At 71.5% G+C, this 16,496-nt stretch overlaps 2 protein-coding genes across 2 annotated transcripts; both read left to right on the top strand.

Moving 5' to 3' along the window:
* Positions 1 to 195: 195 nt before the first annotated feature.
* Positions 196 to 15,089, top strand: LOC131277838 (ceramide synthase 1-like). The gene is made up of 7 exons (XM_058292944.1): positions 196 to 420; positions 1,657 to 1,816; positions 5,224 to 5,404; positions 9,269 to 9,430; positions 10,286 to 10,433; positions 11,778 to 11,887; positions 15,004 to 15,089. The coding sequence occupies exons 1-7, from the start codon at positions 196 to 198 to the stop codon at positions 15,044 to 15,046; spliced, it is 1,029 nt and encodes a 342-aa protein (XP_058148927.1). The 3' UTR covers positions 15,047 to 15,089.
* A 48-nt stretch (positions 15,090 to 15,137) lies between these two features.
* LOC131277837 (embryonic growth/differentiation factor 1-like) lies at positions 15,138 to 16,489 on the top strand. The gene is made up of 2 exons (XM_058292942.1): positions 15,138 to 15,463; positions 15,603 to 16,489. The coding sequence occupies exons 1-2, from the start codon at positions 15,175 to 15,177 to the stop codon at positions 16,379 to 16,381; spliced, it is 1,068 nt and encodes a 355-aa protein (XP_058148925.1). The 5' UTR covers positions 15,138 to 15,174; the 3' UTR covers positions 16,382 to 16,489.
* The last annotated feature ends 7 nt before the right edge of the window (positions 16,490 to 16,496 follow it).

Below are 16,496 nucleotides of genomic sequence, written 5' to 3'. Positions count from 1 at the left end.
AGCCCGCGGCCGGCCTTGGGGGGGCCCCGACCCCCCGTGGGGGGGGCGCAGGGGGCTGCGGCCCGAGGGCTCCGCGCCGCCCCGCCCCCGCGCGGGACCCTCCCCGCCGCGGCTCCGCCCCCGGGCCCGCCCCTCCGGCGGCTCCGGGGCCCCGCGCGGCGCGTGACGCGGGGCGCGCGGCGGGCAGGCGGCGGCATGGCGGCGGGCGCGGCGGGCGCGGCGGGGCCCGAGCCGATGCCGAGCTACGCGCAGCTGGTGCGGGGCGCCTGGGCCGGCGCGGTGGCGGCGGCGCGGGGCGGCGCGGGCGGCGGGGGCCCGGCGGAGCACGCGCACCTGGCGCCGCCCGAGCTGCTGGCGCTGGCGCTGGGCGCGCTCGGCTGGACCGTCCTGCGCGCGGCCGCCACCGCGCGCCTCTTTCGGGTCAGTGGCGCGGGCGGCGGGAGGCCGCGGGGCGCGCCCCGGGCTGCGGGCAGCGCGGTGCGGGGCGCCTGCGGCGAGATCCCCGGGCGCGGGGGTCCTGGGGGACACGTGGGGGGCCCCGGCTTGGAAAGGTCACCCCGCGGGGGGAGCGCCCCGGGGCGGAGGCTGAGGGATGCGGGGTCCCGGGGGGGCCTGGAGGGCGCGGGGCGAGGGCACAGGGCCCCGCGGCGCCGGCACCGCCTGGCGCCCCTGCGGCGCAGGCCCGCGTCCTGGGCGCCACCGAGGCCCCCTCCCCGGGCTCCTGGCTCCCCCCCCCAGGCCTTCCGGGCACCCGCGGCCGGCCGGGGTCTCCCCACCCAGCGCGGGGCCGGCGCCCGCCAACAAAGGGGCCTTTCTGCGCCGCCCGGGAGGCGGCGACCCCGCGCGGGGTGGGGCCTGGTGGCCGCTGTCCCTCGGTCCCCATCACCCGCTGCTTGGTGGGGGGGCGCCTTGGGCCCCCTCCATCCTCCCAGGGGCCGGGGGCGGGGCGCTGTGGCGGAATGCGGCCGCCTCGCGGTTCAGCCGCCCCCCCACACTCTCCAGGGGCCCCCCAAGTTCAGGCTCCCGCCCCCGCCCTCCCCGGCCCCGCCCCTCCCGGGAAGCGGCGGAGGGGGCTGCCCTGGCCCGGCCGGCGCATCTCCTTGGCAGCGGCCCCGTTGCCAGGGGTTACCGGAGCCGGCTCTGCCGGTCTCCATGGCAACAGCTCCAGGCTCGGGGAACCCCCCTCCCCAGCCTCCGGGAGGGGGCGTGCCTTCCCCTCCCCCGCAGCGCTGCAGTCCAGTGCCCCCCCCATCGCGGCGCCCCACGTCTCCCGGGTCCCCCACGTCTCCTCCCCCCGCCCCGCGCTGCCCCACCCCCCTCCATCCTGCAGCCTCAGCCCCCCCCAAGTTCCAAGGCTCTTCCCCCCCCACGGAGACCCCGTGGTGTCCCCTTTTCTGGAGTCCCCGCCCCTGTCACCCCCGCTTCCCGGGCTGTCCCCATCGGTCCCCTCGGCCGCCCCTCCCTGCCCTCCCGTCCCCCCCCCACCCCGGGTCTCCCCCCACTCCCCGCCAGCGCCAAGGCAGCGACAGCTGGGTGCTAAGTTTAGCCCCGATCGGCCCTGGGCGCCTCCGGTTTCCCTGGCGGCCGAGGGCGCGGCCTCGGTTTCCCCGCCCGGGCCGCAGGGCTGACCACCCCCCTCGCCCCCGCCCCCCGCAGCCCCTGGCCGAGCGGTGCCGCCTGCAGCCCCGGGACGCAGCCAAGATGCCGGAGAGCGCCTGGAAGTTTCTCTTCTACCTGTGCTCCTGGAGCTACAGCGCCTACCTGCTGCTCGGCGCCAAGTACCCCTTCTTCTACGACCCGCCCTCCACCTTCGCCGGTACGGCCCCGGGGGGCCGCTCAAGGCGAGGGGGACCCACGGCACGGGGCTCGGGGAGCCGTCCTGGAGGAGGGGACCCCCGCGGGAACCGAGGGCGGCCTTCCGGGGCCGACATGGCCCGTGCAAAGGCCCTGGGGCACGCGCAAGCTCGGTGCCCGGGAGCCGTTCTGGGGACGGGCCGACGCAGGGGACACGGGCGGGAGGCACGCGGGGCCCGAGGGGGGGCGGGAGACCCCGGGTGGCCAGACGCCGCGGCTGGAACTGGCCGCCATCGAGGGCGCACCTGTTCCCGTGGCCAGGGCCCGGGCGGGCGGTTGAGGCACCCCCTTTCCTCGCTGGACCCAGAGGGCACCCGCCCGCCACTGCGCCTGGTGGGCGCGCGAATCGTCAGACTCTGGCCTCCGGCTTTTCTCGCCCCCTTCTTCCCGCGCTGACATACGGGCACCCGGGCGCGGCCGGGGGTGGGCTACGGAGAGACCCCCGCCCCGGGCAGGTGGCCGTGACGCGGGGCGAGCAGGGAGCGGCCGACGGCGATCTGTGTGACCAGGACGGCTGTTGGGGAGGGAGCGCGGCGTGGGGGGCGTGGGACCCTCCCTGGGGACGGGCGACGTCCTAGGCGTGGGGGCCGGGGAGGGCCGCGGGCTGGGGACAGAGGTGCCCCCGCCTGCCCCGTGTCCTTCCGTCTGTGCCCAAATGCCCTCCCCTCGCGAGGGCCTTGAGCCGCTCTGTCCGTGGTGACCCCGTTTCCCGGTGAGGGAGGCTGCATCCAGGGTCAGCCTGACCCCAGCTTTGGGGGACAGAGCGCGGCTGCCCCCCGGGCCCCCCGGCCCCACCACCGGGCCCCTCCCCGCCGGGCCTGACGGGAAGCGGGACACGGGACCGTCCTCGGGAGAGGCCCCGCCCTCCTCGCCCGAGGTCCCCGCTCGGGACCGCGTCGCTCCCGCTGCCGACTCTGCACCCACCGCGGGGCGCGCACCCCCGGGAGGCAGAGGCCGGCCCCACCCTTGTGCACCCACACGGTGCTCGGCGCTGCCTGAGCTCCCACGGGCCGTGCTCCACGCTCTCTGTGCTCTCCCTGCCCCGTGCTCTCTCCCTGCTCCACAGTGTGCTCCACACTTGCCCTGCTCCACGCTCTGTGCCCCGCGCTCGCTCTGCTCCACGCTCTCCGTGCTCTCCGTGCTCCCTGCTCCATGCTCCCCGCTCTCCCACCCCGTGCACCGTGCTCCGCGCTCTCCCCTCTCCACGCTCTCTGCTGTGCACTTTCCCCACTCCATGCTCTCTGCTCCACTCTCTCCCCTCTCCACGCTCTCCCCTCTCTGTGCTCTCCCTGCTCCACGCTCTCTGTGTGCTCTCCTCTCTCCGCACTGTCCCTGCTCTGTCTCTCCTTGCTCCATGCTCTCTGCTCCACTCTCTCCCCTCTCCATGCTCTCCCCACTCTGCACTCTGCTGTGCACTCTCCCCTCTCTGTGCTCTCCATGCTCCATGCTCTCCCTGCTCCATGCTCTCTGCTGTGCGCTCTCCCTGCTCTGCGCTCTCTGCTCCTCTCTCTCCCCTCTCCACGCTCTCCCCTCTCCGCACTCTCCATGCTCCCCGCTCTCTCTGCTCCACTCTCTCTCTGCTCCGTGCTCCCCCCTCTCCATGCTCTCCCCACTCTGCATTCTGCTGTGCACTCTCCCCTCTCTGTGCTCTCCCCGCTCCATGCTCTCTGCTCCACTCTCTCCCCTCTCCATGCTCCATGCTCTCTGCTGTGCGCTCTCCCCACTCCATGCTCTCTGCTCCACTCTCTCCCCTCTCCATGCTCCATGCTCTCCCTGCTCCACGCTCTCTGCTGTGCACTCTCCCCTCTCCGTGCTCTCCCTGCTCTGCGCTCTCTGCTCCACTCTCTCCCCTCTCCATGCTCCATGCTCTCTGCTGTGCGCTCTCCCCACTCCATGCTCTCTGCTCCACTCTCTCCGCTCCGCGCTCTCCCCTCTCCGCGCTCTCCATGCTCCCCGCTCTCTCTGCTCCACTCTCTGCTCCACGCTCTCCCCGCTCTGCGCTCCCGGCCCATCCCCGGCAGCCCCCGCCGCCTGCACCTGGGGGTCTCTGCTCCCCCCAGCAGGACATGTGAACGCCTTCACCGGCGCGGCAGGTGGCAGCGACACAGCCCCCAGCACCCTCGCCCGCCCCCCGCGCACTCCCAGAACCCCCGGTGGTTTTCGGCGGGGACGCTGCCCTCCGGCCACGTGCTGGGTGGGGGTCCCTGGGACAGGCCTTCCCCAGGGCGCCGTACCCGGGCCCGGGTCTCCCTCGCGGAAGGGGTCTGGGGCCCGTGGGTGGGACGGGTGGCGGGGGCCCAGGGGCGTGGCCGGGCACGCGGTGCTCGCACTGGCTCCCGGTAACAGACGCGCCCCGTGCACCGCACGGGAAGCGGGGGCGGGTGGCGGGCTCGGGGGCTGGGGGTCTCGCCCGCGCGCTGTGGAAATCTAAAGTCGCTCTAGAGTAAACTATTCATACAAAAGAGCGGGCCCTGCCAGAAGGCCACGTGCCCGGCGGGAGCGGGGCCCCGAGATGTGGCCCCCGAGACGTGGCCTCCCCCGGCGTGGGATGCGGCCCCGGAGAGTCTCGAGAGCGCTGTGGCCTGCGCGGCGACGCAGGTGGCCCGGGAGACGTGGTGTTGAGGGGAGAGGAGGGCGGAATCTGTGGAGAGGGAAGCGGGTGGGGGGACAGGCGCCAGGAGGGGATGGGGCAGGACCACGGCCTCCTTCTGGGGGTGAGAATGTTCCGGAAGCAGATAGAGACGGTGCCTGCGCGATGCCGCAGACGTGCTAATTGCCACTGCGTCGTTCCTTCAAACATGTTAACTCCGTGCTGTGAATTTTTAAAGATTTTTTTAAAAATTTATTTCTCTCCCCTCCCCCCACCCGGGTTGTCTGCTCTCTGTGTCCATTTGCTGCGTCTTCTTTGTCCGCTTCTGTTGTTGTCAGCAGCACGGGAATCTGTGTCTTTCTTTGTTGCGTCTCCTTGTTGCGTCAGCTCTGTGTGTGTGTGGCGCCATTCCTGGGCAGGCTGCTCTTTCTTTTGCGCTGGGCGGCTCTCCTTACGGGGCGCACTCCTTGCGCGTGGGGCTCCCCTACGCGGGACACCCCTGCGTGGCACGGCACTCCTTGCGCGCATCAGCACTGCGCATGGCCAGCTCCACACGGGTCATGGAGGCCCGGGGTTTGAACCCTGGACCTCCAGTGTGGTAGGCGGACGCCCTAACCACTGGGCCACGTCCGCGTCCCTGTGCTGTGAATTTTACAAGTGAAAACGATCAGAGGGGACCAGGCAGAGCTCGGGGGCTGACGAGCTGTGGCCGGGGGGCGCGGGGGCTCCGGGGGCCGCCCGAGGCCCCGGGGGCCCTGACGGCGGCGCGTCCCCCCCAGACTGGACGCCGGGCATGGCCGTGCCGCGCGACATCGCGGCCGCCTACCTGCTGCAGGGCAGCTTCTATGGCCACTCCATCTACGCCACGCTCTACATGGACGCCTGGCGCAAGGACTCGGTCGTCATGCTCGCCCACCACGTCGTCACCCTGATTCTCATCGTCGCCTCCTACGCCTTCCGGTGAGCGCGCGGGCCCGGGGGGTGGCGGGGAGAGCGGGACAGGCCGCCCGCACGGCCCCGTCACGCGGTGCTCGCGGCGAGGGGCTCCCGGGCGCTCTGCCGGGGGCACCGCGCTTCCGGCGGAACTTTCTAGAACGAGCCAGGTGTCGCGAGGTGGGAGCGGCGACCACACGTGGTTTCGGGGGCTCACCCAGGGCGTGCAGGCTGTGGCGGGAGACCCACCCCGAGGGCAGGGGCCACAGGAAGGGTCAGAGGTCTCCTGAATCTTTTTTTTTTTTTTTAAGATTTATTTTATTTCTCCCCCCGTTCCCCTCGTTGTCTGCTCTCTGGTCCATTCGCTGTGTGTCTGTTGTCTTCTCGTTCAGCGGCTCTGGGAACCGATCCTCGGACCTTCTGCAGTGGGAGAGAGGCGATCACTCTCTTGCACCTTCTCAGCTCCCTGTTGTGCTGCGTCTTCTTATTGTCTCTCCTCTGTGTCCCTCGTTGCGTCATCTTGCTGCGCCAGCTCCTTGCGTCGGCCGGCACTCCCGCACGGGGCGGCTTTCCCACGTGGGCCGGCTCGCCCTCACCAGGAGGCCCTGGGCATCGAACCCTGGACCTCCTCTGTGGTAGGCGGGAGCCCAATCGCTTGAGCCACATCCGCTTCCCGTGAATCGTTTTTTAATCGATTTTATTGAAACCTCTTCTTAAACCATACATTCCTCCTTAAGAGAACAACCCGTCAGTGGCGTTTGGTATAATCACAGCGTTGTGCATTCATCACTTCAGTCGATATTAGAGCATCTCCATTACTTAAAAAACAGCAAAGCCAAAAAAAAAACAGAACAAAACAAACACCCCTACCCCTTAGCAGCCACCCGGCGTCTATCATTTTCTTGCCACACGTCACTGCTCATCTATTTCCGATTCTCTGATTTATTTGTATTTACATTTTGCATAGATGGAGTCAAATAACCCCTAATACTGTCTGTCTAGTTTCTTTCCCTTAGTATCTTCCTTTTTTTTCTAACCCCTGATAAAAGCCTAGTCAGTCACTCCATGAGTTCCAACAGTGTATTTAGGTCATAACAGGGCAATCATCACGCAGTATTTGTCTTCTGTGTCTGGCTCACTTCATGCCACGTTACGTCCTTCAGGGTCATCCACGCCGTCACGTGCTTCCCGGCTTCATTCCTTCTTCCAGCCGCGTAATATTCCATCCTGAGAACAGACCACAGTCTGTTTGTCCTGTTGAGGGACACTGGGTGGTTTCGTCTTTGGGCGATTGTGACCAGCGCTGCTGTGACTTCGGTGTGCAGGCGTCTTCCCGTGTCGCTGCCCTCGGTTCTTCTGGGTAGCTGCCCAGCGGTGGCGCCGCAGGTCACGTGGCAAGTCCATGTCACCTCGGGAGCTGCCACGCGGCCCTCCACGGTGGCTGCGCCGCTCTGCATTCCCGCCACAGTGGAGAAGGGCTCCTCTCTCCTCATCCTCGCCGACACTTGTCGTTCTCTGTCTTTTTAACCGTGGCCCTTCTGGTGGGTGCGAGATGAGAGCTCGTTGCGGTTTCGATTGGCATTTCCCTAATTGCTACTGATGTTGAGCATTTCTTCATGGGTTTTTTTTCACCATTTGTATTTCTTCTTTAGGAAAACATCGATTCAGGTCATTTCTCTCTTTTTAAAATCAGGTCATTTTTTTCTTATTGTTGAGTTATAGGATCTCTTTATATATCGTGGCTATTGGGCCCTTGTTGGAGATGTGATTTCCACCTATTTCCTCCCACTGCATCAATTACGTTTTTACCCTCTTCACAAAGGGCCGTGAGGCGCAGAAGTGTTTAGTTTTGAGGCGGTCCCACTTATCTATTGTTCCTCTTGTTGCACGTGCTGTGGGCGGGAGGTCCAACAAACCACCATGTGCCACGAGGTCTTGAAGATGTTTCCCTACATTTTCTTCCAGGAGTTTTAGGGTCCCGGCTTTTCTCTCCATCCACGTTGAATGGATTCTTGGGGACAGGGTCTCCGCAAATCATTTTGTTACATCATTACAAATCGAGCCGACATTTTGACTATATTAGAGTATATTATTCGCGTGGCCTTCCCCGTGGCTTCCAGACAATCCCAGGTGGCGTGGGTGTGGCTCCCGTGCCGCGTGGCGGCCCCGGCTTGCCCCATGGTGGAGGCACCTCTGGCCACTCACGGCTATTTCCACTCAAGTGCCACGTGAACTCAACCTCCCACACTGAGCCACGTTTCAGGTGCTCCGTGGCCATGGGCGGCTGGTGGCCCCCAGCCTGGACAACGTGGCTACGGAATATTTACCTCGTTCTGGAAAGTTCTATCGGACAGCGCTGCCCGAAAGGCAGGCAGACAGTTTGGGGGAAGCCAGCAGCTGCGCTGGACGTTAGACGAGGGCGCGGGGGGTGGCGGTGGCGTCCAGAAGGACGCGCTTGGTGGGGGGAGAAAGCAGCCATGGGACGGGCTGGCCCCGTGAGGCCGGGGATCAGGGGGGAGCTTCTGGGGTGGCTGCTGGGCTGCGGGGGGCCCGGACGGCCTGCTGACCGCTGACCCGGCCCAGCAGAGGGGCCTGGGCAGGGCTGGGGTCTGGGTGCTGGGGTCTGGGTGCTGGGGGGCTGAGGGGTACACGGGGGCTGGGGGCCTGGGCTCTGAGCTCAGGCTGGGGGGCTGAGGGGTACACGGGTCTAGGCTCTGGGCTCTGGGTGCTGGGGGGCGTGCAGGGGCTGGGTGCTGGGTGCTGGGGGCCTAAGGGGTGCACGGGGGCTGGGGGGCTGAGGGGTACACGGGTCTAGGCTCTGGGCTCTGGGTGCTGGGGGGCGCGCAGGGGCTGGGTGCTGGGTGCTGGGTGCTGGGGGGCCTAAGGGGTGCACGGGGGCTGGGGGGCTGAGGGGTGCACAGGGGCTGGGCTCTGGCTCTGGGTGCTGGGGGGCTGAGGGGCTGAGGGGTGCACGGGGGTGGGGGGCTGGGCTCTGGGGGCTGGGCTCTGGCTCTGGGTGCTGGGTGCTGGGGCGCTGAGGGGTGCACAGGGGCTGGGGGCTGTGTCTGTGTCTGGGTGCTGGGTGCTGGGGGGCTGAGGGGTGCACGGGGGCTGGGGGGCTGGGCTCTGGGGGCTGGGGGCTGGGCTCTGGCTCTGGGTGCTGGGTGCTGGGGGGCTGAGGGGTGCACGGGGGCTGGGGGGCTGGGCTCTGGGGGCTGGGGGCTGGGCTCTGGCTCTGGGTGCTGGGTGCTGGGGGGCTGAGGGGTGCACGGGGGCTGGGGGGCTGGGCTCTGGGGGCTGGGGTCTGGGGCTGGGGCTGGGTGCTGGGGGGCTGAGGGGTGCACGGGGGCTGGGGGGCTGGGCTCTGGGGGCTGGGGGCTGGGCTCTGGCTCTGGGTGCTGGGTGCTGGGGGGCTGAGGGGTGCACGGGGGCTGGGGGGCTGGGCTCTGGGGGCTGGGGGCTGGGGTCTGGGCTCTGGCTCTGGGCTCTGGGTGCTGGGGGGCTGAGGGGTGCATGGGGGTGGGGGTCTGGGCTCTGGGTGCTGGGCTCTGGCTCTGGGTGCTGGGTGCTGGGGGGCTGAGGGGTGCACGGGGGCTGGGGGACTGGGCTTTGGGGGCTGGGTGCTGGGGGGCTGAGGGGTGCACGGGGGCTGGGGGCTGGGCTCTGGGTGCTGGGGGGCTGAGGGGTGCACGGGGGCTGGGGGCTGGGCTCTGGTTGCTGGGTGCTGGGGGGCCGAGGGGTGCACAGGGGCCGGGGGTCTGGGCTCTGGGGGCTGGGGGCTGGGTCTGGGTGCTGGGTGCTGAGGGACTGAGGGGTGCACGGGGGCTGGGCTCTGGGGCTGGGTGCTGGGTGGGGGACCGGGACGTCCGCTGTGAGTGCCGCCCCCCCCAGGTACCACAACGTGGGGCTGCTCGTGCTCTTCCTCCACGACGTCAACGACGTGCAGCTCGAGTTCACCAAGCTCAACGTGTACTTCAAGCTGCGTGGCGGCGCCTACCGCCGGCTTCACGGCCTGGCCGCCGCGCTGGGCTGCCTCAGCTTCAGCGTCAGCTGGTGAGCGGGCGGCGGTGACGGGCGATGCGCAGGTGACGGGCGGGTGGGAGGTGCCAGGTGACGGGCAGGTGACACGTGATGGGCAGGTGCCAGGTGATGGGCAGGTGACACGTGATGGACAGGTGACAGGTGGCGGGCAGGTGACACGTGGTGGATAGGTGACAGGTGACGGGCAGGTGACACGTGATGGATAGGTGACAGGTGATGGGCAGGTGACAGGTGGGTGGGAGGTGCCAGGTGATGGATAGGTGACAGGTGATGGGCAGGTGACAGGAGATGGATAGGTGACACGTGATGGACAGGTGACAGGTGACGGGCAGGTGACGGGCGGGTGGGAGGTGCCAGGTGACGGGCAGGTGACAGGTGATGGGCAGGTGCCAGGTGACGGGCAGGTGACACGTGATGGGCAGGTGCCAGGTGACGGGCAGGTGACACGTGATGGGCAGGTGCCAGGTGACGGGCAGGTGACACGTGATGGGCAGGTGCCAGGTGACGGGCAGGTGACACGTGATGGGCAGGTGCCAGGTGATGGATAGGTGACACGTGGTGGATAGGTGACAGGTGACGGGCAGGTGACACGTGATGGATAGGTGACAGGTGACGGGCAGGTGACACGTGATGGATAGGTGACACGTGATGGACAGGTGACGGGTGGGTGGGCAGGTGGCAGGTGATGGGCAGGTGGCAGGTGATGGGCAGGTGGCGGGTGGGTGGGAACTTACAGGCAGCAGGAGGTGGCAGGTGGGCAGGAGGCGGCGGGTGGTGGAGGTGACTCGGGAAGGGGCGGGCGGCGGCAGGTGACAGGCGGGGTGTCGGGGGGACCCGCCCACGAGCCGCCCCGCGCCGCCCCCGCAGGTTCTGGTTCCGGCTCTACTGGTTCCCGCTCAAGGTGCTCTACGCCACCAGCCACTGCAGCGTGCGCGCGCGCCCCGACATCCCGCTCTACTTCTTCTTCAACGCGCTGCTGCTGGCGCTCGCGCTCATGAACTTCTACTGGTTCCTGGTGAGGCCCCGCGCAAGCCCCGCCCCCGCCCCGCGCTCTGGCCCCGCCCCCAGGCCCTGCACCGCCCCGGCCCCGCCCCCAGGCCCTGCACCGCCCCGGCCCCGCCCCGTGCTCTGGCCCCGCCCCTGCGCCCCAGCCCCGCCCCACGCCCCACCCCCAGGCCCTGCACCGCCCCAGCCCCGCCCCGCGCTCTGGCCCCGCCCCCAGGCCCTGCACCGCCCCAGCCCCGCCCCACGCTCTGGCCCCGCCCCCAGGCCCTGCACCACCCCTGCGCCCCCGCCCACGCTCTGGCCACGCCCCCAGGCCCTGCACCGCCCCAGCCCCGCCCCACGCTCTGGCCCCACCCCCAGGCCCTGCACCGCCCCAGCCCCGCCCCGCGCTCTGGCCCCGCCCCCAGGTCCTGCACCGCCCCAGCCCCGCCCCACGCTCTGGCCCCGCCCCCAGGCCCTGCACCACCCCTGCGCCCCCCGCCCACGCTCTGGCCACGCCCCCAGGCCCTGCACCGCGCACCGCGCCCAGCCCCGCCCCCAGGCCCGCCCCGCGCTCTGGCCCCGCCCCCAGGCCCTGCGCCGCCCCTGCGCCCCGGCCCTGCCCCTGTGCCCCGCCCCACCCCGTGCCCAGGCCCCGCCCTGTGCCCCGCCCCACAGCCCAGCCCCCGGCCCCTCCAGGAGCCCGTGACCCCTCTGGCCCCTCCCCCATACCCCGGTCCCTCCTACCCTCTCCCCTGCACCCTGGCCCCTCTAGCCCCCTCCCCTGCACCCCGGCCCCCCGGCCTCTCCCCTGCAACCCTGGCCCCCCGGCCCCTCCACGAGCCCGTGACCCCTCCAGCCCCTCCCCTGCGCCCCGGCCCCCGGCCCCTCCCCTGCTACCCTGGGCCCCCCCCCCCCCCCCGCCCCTGGCCCCTCCAGCCCCCCCCCTGCTCCCCTCGCCCCTCCTCCCATGCCCCTGGCCCCTCCAGCCCCCTCCCCTGCTCCCCACGGGGAGTCTGTGCCACGCCCCCGCACCCCTGGCCCCCTCCCCTGCTCCCCTGGCCCCTCCAGCCCCCTCCCCTGCTTCCCTGGCCCCCCCCTCCACGCCCCTGGCCCCCTCCCGCGCCCCTGGCCCCTCCAGCCCCCTCCCCTGCTCCCCACGGGGAGCCTGTGCGACGCCCCCGCGCCCCCTGGCCCCCTCCCCTGCTCCCCTGGCCCCTCCAGCCCCCTCCCCTGCTCCCCTGGCCCCTCCAGCCCCCTCCCCTGCTCCCCTGGCCCCTCCTGGCCCCTTCCCCTCCGGCCCCCTCCCCTGCGCCCCTTCCCCTCTGGCCCCCGCCCCTGCCCGCGCCCCGCCTCACCCCCCCGTCCTCCGCAGTACATCGTGGCCTTCGCCGCCAAGCTGGTGACGGGCCAGGTGCGGGAGCTGCGCGACACGCGGGAGGACGACGCCCCCGACGCCCCGGACCCCAGCCCCGGCAAAGCGGAGTGAGTGCGGGCGGCCCCGGGACGGCCCTCAGCGTGGAGCCTGCGCCCGGGCCAGGGGCCGCGGGGGAGCCGGGGGCGGGGGCGGCGCGGGGGGGGGGGGCGCAGGCGCAGGGGCGCCCCGGGACCCCGGGCCTTGGAGAGGCGGGAGGGCGGCGGGGGGGCCCTGCGCGGCAGGGGGGGCGCCCGGCTGTGTCGAGGCAGGTGCGGGGGCTGTCGGGGAGGCGCAGGCGAGGCCGAGGCCGGCGTGAGGTGGGCGCGGAGCTGCCGTGGGTGGGTGGGGGGGCGCTCGGTTCGGGGTGCTGGGGAGCCTGGCGCTCCCCGGGAGACCCCCAGCAGCTTAGGGAGAAGCCGCTCTGGAAGGCGCTGGCGGCGGAGCGCGGGGACACCCCTAAAAGCGGAAAGCGCCCCAGGACGGAGCCCTGTGGAGGGACAGGCCCCCCGCGGCCCCTCCTGCAGGCCTGTGCCCCCCCCGGGGGTCCCCGCGCGCCCCCTCTGCCCCCTGCATTTGGAGCCCGAGAGCGCGGCCTCGCTCGCTGCGGGTGGAATTGGCTTCTGGGATCGCGCTGGATTGGGGGGGCTAAGTCCGGCAATGGGGGCCCTGAGGAGGGACACCTGGTCACAGGGACAGGAGGGGTGACCGACGCCGCGGCCGCGAGCCCGGGACGCCCGGAGCCGTCGGGGGGCTGGAGGAGGCGGTGGGGGGGGCTCCTCCTGGACCCCCAACCCGGAGCGCGAGTTCCCGTCCGCGCCCCCCCCCCCGCCGAGGCTCGGGGAAGCCCAGCGAGCGCCCCCCCACCGGCGCCTCCCTGCCCGGGTCCTCTCTTTCCCACGCCCTCCGGCCCCAAGTGCCAACCGGGAGGTGTGAGGTCGCGGGGGGGCTGCGGCCTTATCGCGGGTAAACAGCCGCGGCCTCCAAAGCAAACACGGGCGGGGGGCGCGCAAACGGCCCCCGCCGGGCCCGGGGCGCTCTCACGTCGCGGCGGCAGAGGACAGAGGGGACGACGCAGAGCCGGAGCGGCGGGGGGCCGGAGTGGCCCGGAGTCCCTGTGACTCGGCGGCCCAGCGGGGGGCGGGAGGGGCCAGAGAAGAATCTAGAAGCCGCAGAGGCGGAGGGGCGGCACTCCCTTCTGCGCAGGCGAAGGGACAGACCCAGGGGCCCCCGGAGGAACTCACCGGAAGGAAACGGAGCTGGTTCCGAGGCCACCCGCCCAGGGGACGCCTCTACCGGCCTTCCGTGGAAAGTGCTTCGGGAAGCGGAGGTGGCTCGGGCAGTTGGGTGCCCGCCTACCACACGGGAGGTCCTGGGTTCGGTTTCTGGTGCCTGCTAAGGAAACGAGCAAGACGAGCTGATGCAATTAGCTGGTGTGGCGAGCCGATGCAACGAGGAAATATAATGAGAGAAACAACAAGCAATGAGCGGAGGTGGCTCAGGCCACTGAGCGCCTCTCTCGCACATAGGAGGTCCCGGGTTTGGTTCCTGGTGCCTCCTAAAGAAGACAAGTCAGACAGTGAGCTGACACGACAGGCTGGTGCGGCAAGCTGATGCAACAGGATGACGCAAGGAGGAAATACAATGAGAAACACAACAAGCAGGGGGATGGAGGTGGCTCAGGCGATTGAGCACCCCTCTCGCACATACGAGGTTCCAGATTCGATTTCCGGTGCCTAAAGCGAAGACGAGCAGGCACAGAGAACGGACACTGCGAGCGCACGCAATGGGGGGGGGGTTGTTTTTTAAAAATCTTTAAAAAAAGAGAAGCGCTTGGAGAGGGAGAACTCCACGCGCAGTGCGAGGTGGCGGAAGGGGCCGGAACCCGTGTGGGACAAGCAGGAAGCCGTGAGCGCGCAGCATTGGGACGTCAAGCAGCCGGTCTAAGCTGCTTCCGGAAGGGACAGGCGAGGCACGGAGGGAGGAGGGGGGCAGGCCACGGCCCCCCGTGCTGGCCACGACGGGCAGGTCCCCTCCCCAGCGCACCCCGGAGTTCAGGGACCCGAGACGGCGGCCAGGGGCACCGCAGGAGCAGGCGGCTCGAGGGGTGCCGGGAAGCGTGAGGCGGGGGCTCAACGGCTCTGTTTGGGGTACGCGTTTAGGCGTTTGGGAGTTTTTGGACTTTTCCTTTGAACGGCGGTGAAGGTCACGGGGCGCGCGATTGGCCTTTCGTAAGTGAGCGATTTCGGGGGCATTTGGTGAGTCCACGTTGCTGGGTGGCCACGGCTGGTCTGGGGTTCCAGAACCTTCCACTTGCTCCTCCCCCCGTTCTCTCCTCCCTGCCTGTGGATTTGCTCAACTCGCGGGGTTTCTGCGCAGGGCATGGGGGCTTTGGGGTTCGAGTCCCGTTTGTTGGAGGGATGGGCGCGTGCCTGGCACCCGCCTTTTGACGGGTGTTGGGGTGCAAGGGACTGCGCCCCTGGATGTCTGGGGGGAGCGGAAGTGCCCGGGGCCGTGGCTTTAAGTTTTAAGGAAACAGGGAAGGAAGGGCCCTGGGTGCAGGCGGGGGCCTGGCCTAGTGGGAGAGCTGGGGGGCCGGGGCGCTAGGTGCTGGTGGGAGGCCCGGGGGGGACAGGGGGCCTGGCCTAGTGGGAGAGGCGGGGGCCGGGGCGCTGGGTGCTGGTGGGAGGCCCCGGGGGGACAGGGGGCCTGGCCTTGTGGGAGAGGCGGGGGCCGGGGCGCTGGGTGCTGGTGGGAGGCCCCGGGGGGACAGGGGGCCTGGCCTTGTGGGAGAGGCGGGGGCCGGGACACTGGGTGCTGGTGGGAGGCCCGGGGGGGACAGGGGGCCTGGCCTAGTGGGAGAGGCGGGCGCCAGGGCGCTGGGTGCTGGTGGGAGGCCCCACGGGGAGAGGGGGCCTGGCCTCGTGGGAGAGGCGGGGGCCGGGGCGCTGGGTGCTGGGTGCTGGTGGGAGGCCCGGGGGGGACAGGGGGCCTGGCCTAGTGGGAGAGGCGGGGGCCGGGGCGCTGGGTGCTGGTGGGAGGCCCTGGGGGACAGGGACAGGGGGACGGCGGGCGGGGGTCCGGCAGGGGCGGCCTGCGCGGCCTCCGGGTGAGCCCAGGACGCACGGGGGAGGGGCGCGGGCCGGCGGGGGTTCCCGGGCTGACCCTGTCGCCCCTCTGACCCCAGGAAGCCGCTGCCCAACGGCCTGGTCAAGGACAAGCGCTTCTGAGCTCCGCGCCCCGCCCCGCGCCCCGCCCCGCGCCCCCGCCCCCCGGAACCCGGCCCCGCCCCCCCCGCTCCCCCGCAGCTCCGCGGGACGCCCCCGGCCCACTCGACCCGCCGCCGCCTGCGAGGAGGATGCGGGCGCCCGGGACCCGCCTGCTCGTCGCGCTGCTGCTGCCCCTGCTGCTGCCCGCGCCGCCCCCCGCCCGCGCCCCCGCGCCCCCCGGCCCCGCGGCCGCCCTGCTCGGCGCCCTGCGGCTGCGCGACGCGCCCCGAGACGCCCCCCGGGCCCGGCCCGTGCCCCCCGCCATGTGGCGCCTGTTCCGCCGCTGGGACACCCGGCAGGCCAAGGCCCCCCAGCGACCGTGCCACGTGGAGGAGCTGGGGGTCCCCGGAAACATCGTGCGCCACGTCCAGGACCTCGGTGAGCGGGGGGCTGCGGGGCGGGGGGGCGGGGGGCGAGGCCCGCGCGCCCCGGGGGTCCTGCCCGCCCCGCCCGCGTGGCCGCCGTCGGGGGGGTCCCGGCGCGCGCCCCCGAGCCGACCCCGGCCCTGTCCCCGCAGGCGCGGCCTCGCGGCCCCCGCGGCGCCCCGCGGCGGCGGGCGCGTGCCCCGAGTGGAGCGTCGTCTTCGACCTGGCGGCCGTGGAGCCCGCGGAGCGCGCGAGCCGGGCGCGCCTGGAGCTGCGCTTCGCGGCGGGCGCGGGGGCGCCGGCGGGCGGCTGGGAGCTGCGCGTGGCGCGCGCGGGGCCGCGGGGGCGCGGGCGGCGGCCGCTGCTGCGCCGGGAGGTGGCGGCCGTCGGGGCCCCGCTGCGCGCCGAGCTGCCCGGCGCCGCCTGGGCCCGCGCCCCCGCGCCCCGCGCGCTCCGCCTGGCGCTGGCGCTGCGCCCCCGCGGCCCCGCCGCCTGCGCGCGCCTGGCCGAGGCCTCGCTGCTGCTCGTGACGCTCGACCCGCGCCTCTGCCGCCCCCGGGCCCGGCCGCGGCGCGCGGCGGGGGGCCTGGCGGGGGGCGCCCCCGGGGGCCCGTGCCGCGCGCGCCGCCTCTACCTGAGCTTCCGCGAGGTGGGCTGGCACCGCTGGGTCATCGCGCCGCGCGGCTTCCTCGCCAACTTCTGCCAGGGCCAGTGCGCGCCCGACGCCGCCCTGGGCGCGGCGGGGCCGCCCGCGCTCAACCACGCGGTGCTGCGCGCGCTCATGCACGCGGCCGCGCCCCGCGCCGCCCCCGCGCCCTGCTGCGTGCCCGCGCGCCTGGCGCCCATCTCCGTGCTGCTCTTCGACGACAGCGACAACGTGGTGCTGCGGCGCTACGAGGACATGGCGGTGGACGAGTGCGGCTGCCGCTGAGCCCGCGGGCGCGGGGCCCCCGGGGCCGGGGACCCTCCCGCGACCCGCGCCGCCGCCGCAGTGACCACGAGCGCGGTTTATTAATATTTTATTGGTGACAAAACAGCTTAAAACA

This window comes from Dasypus novemcinctus, unplaced genomic scaffold (assembly GCF_030445035.2).
Source record: "Dasypus novemcinctus isolate mDasNov1 unplaced genomic scaffold, mDasNov1.1.hap2 scaffold_603, whole genome shotgun sequence".
Lineage (NCBI taxonomy): Eukaryota > Metazoa > Chordata > Mammalia > Cingulata > Dasypodidae > Dasypus > Dasypus novemcinctus.
Note: the sequence above shows the minus strand (reverse complement) of the source record. Positions and strands in the feature narration are given on the sequence as shown.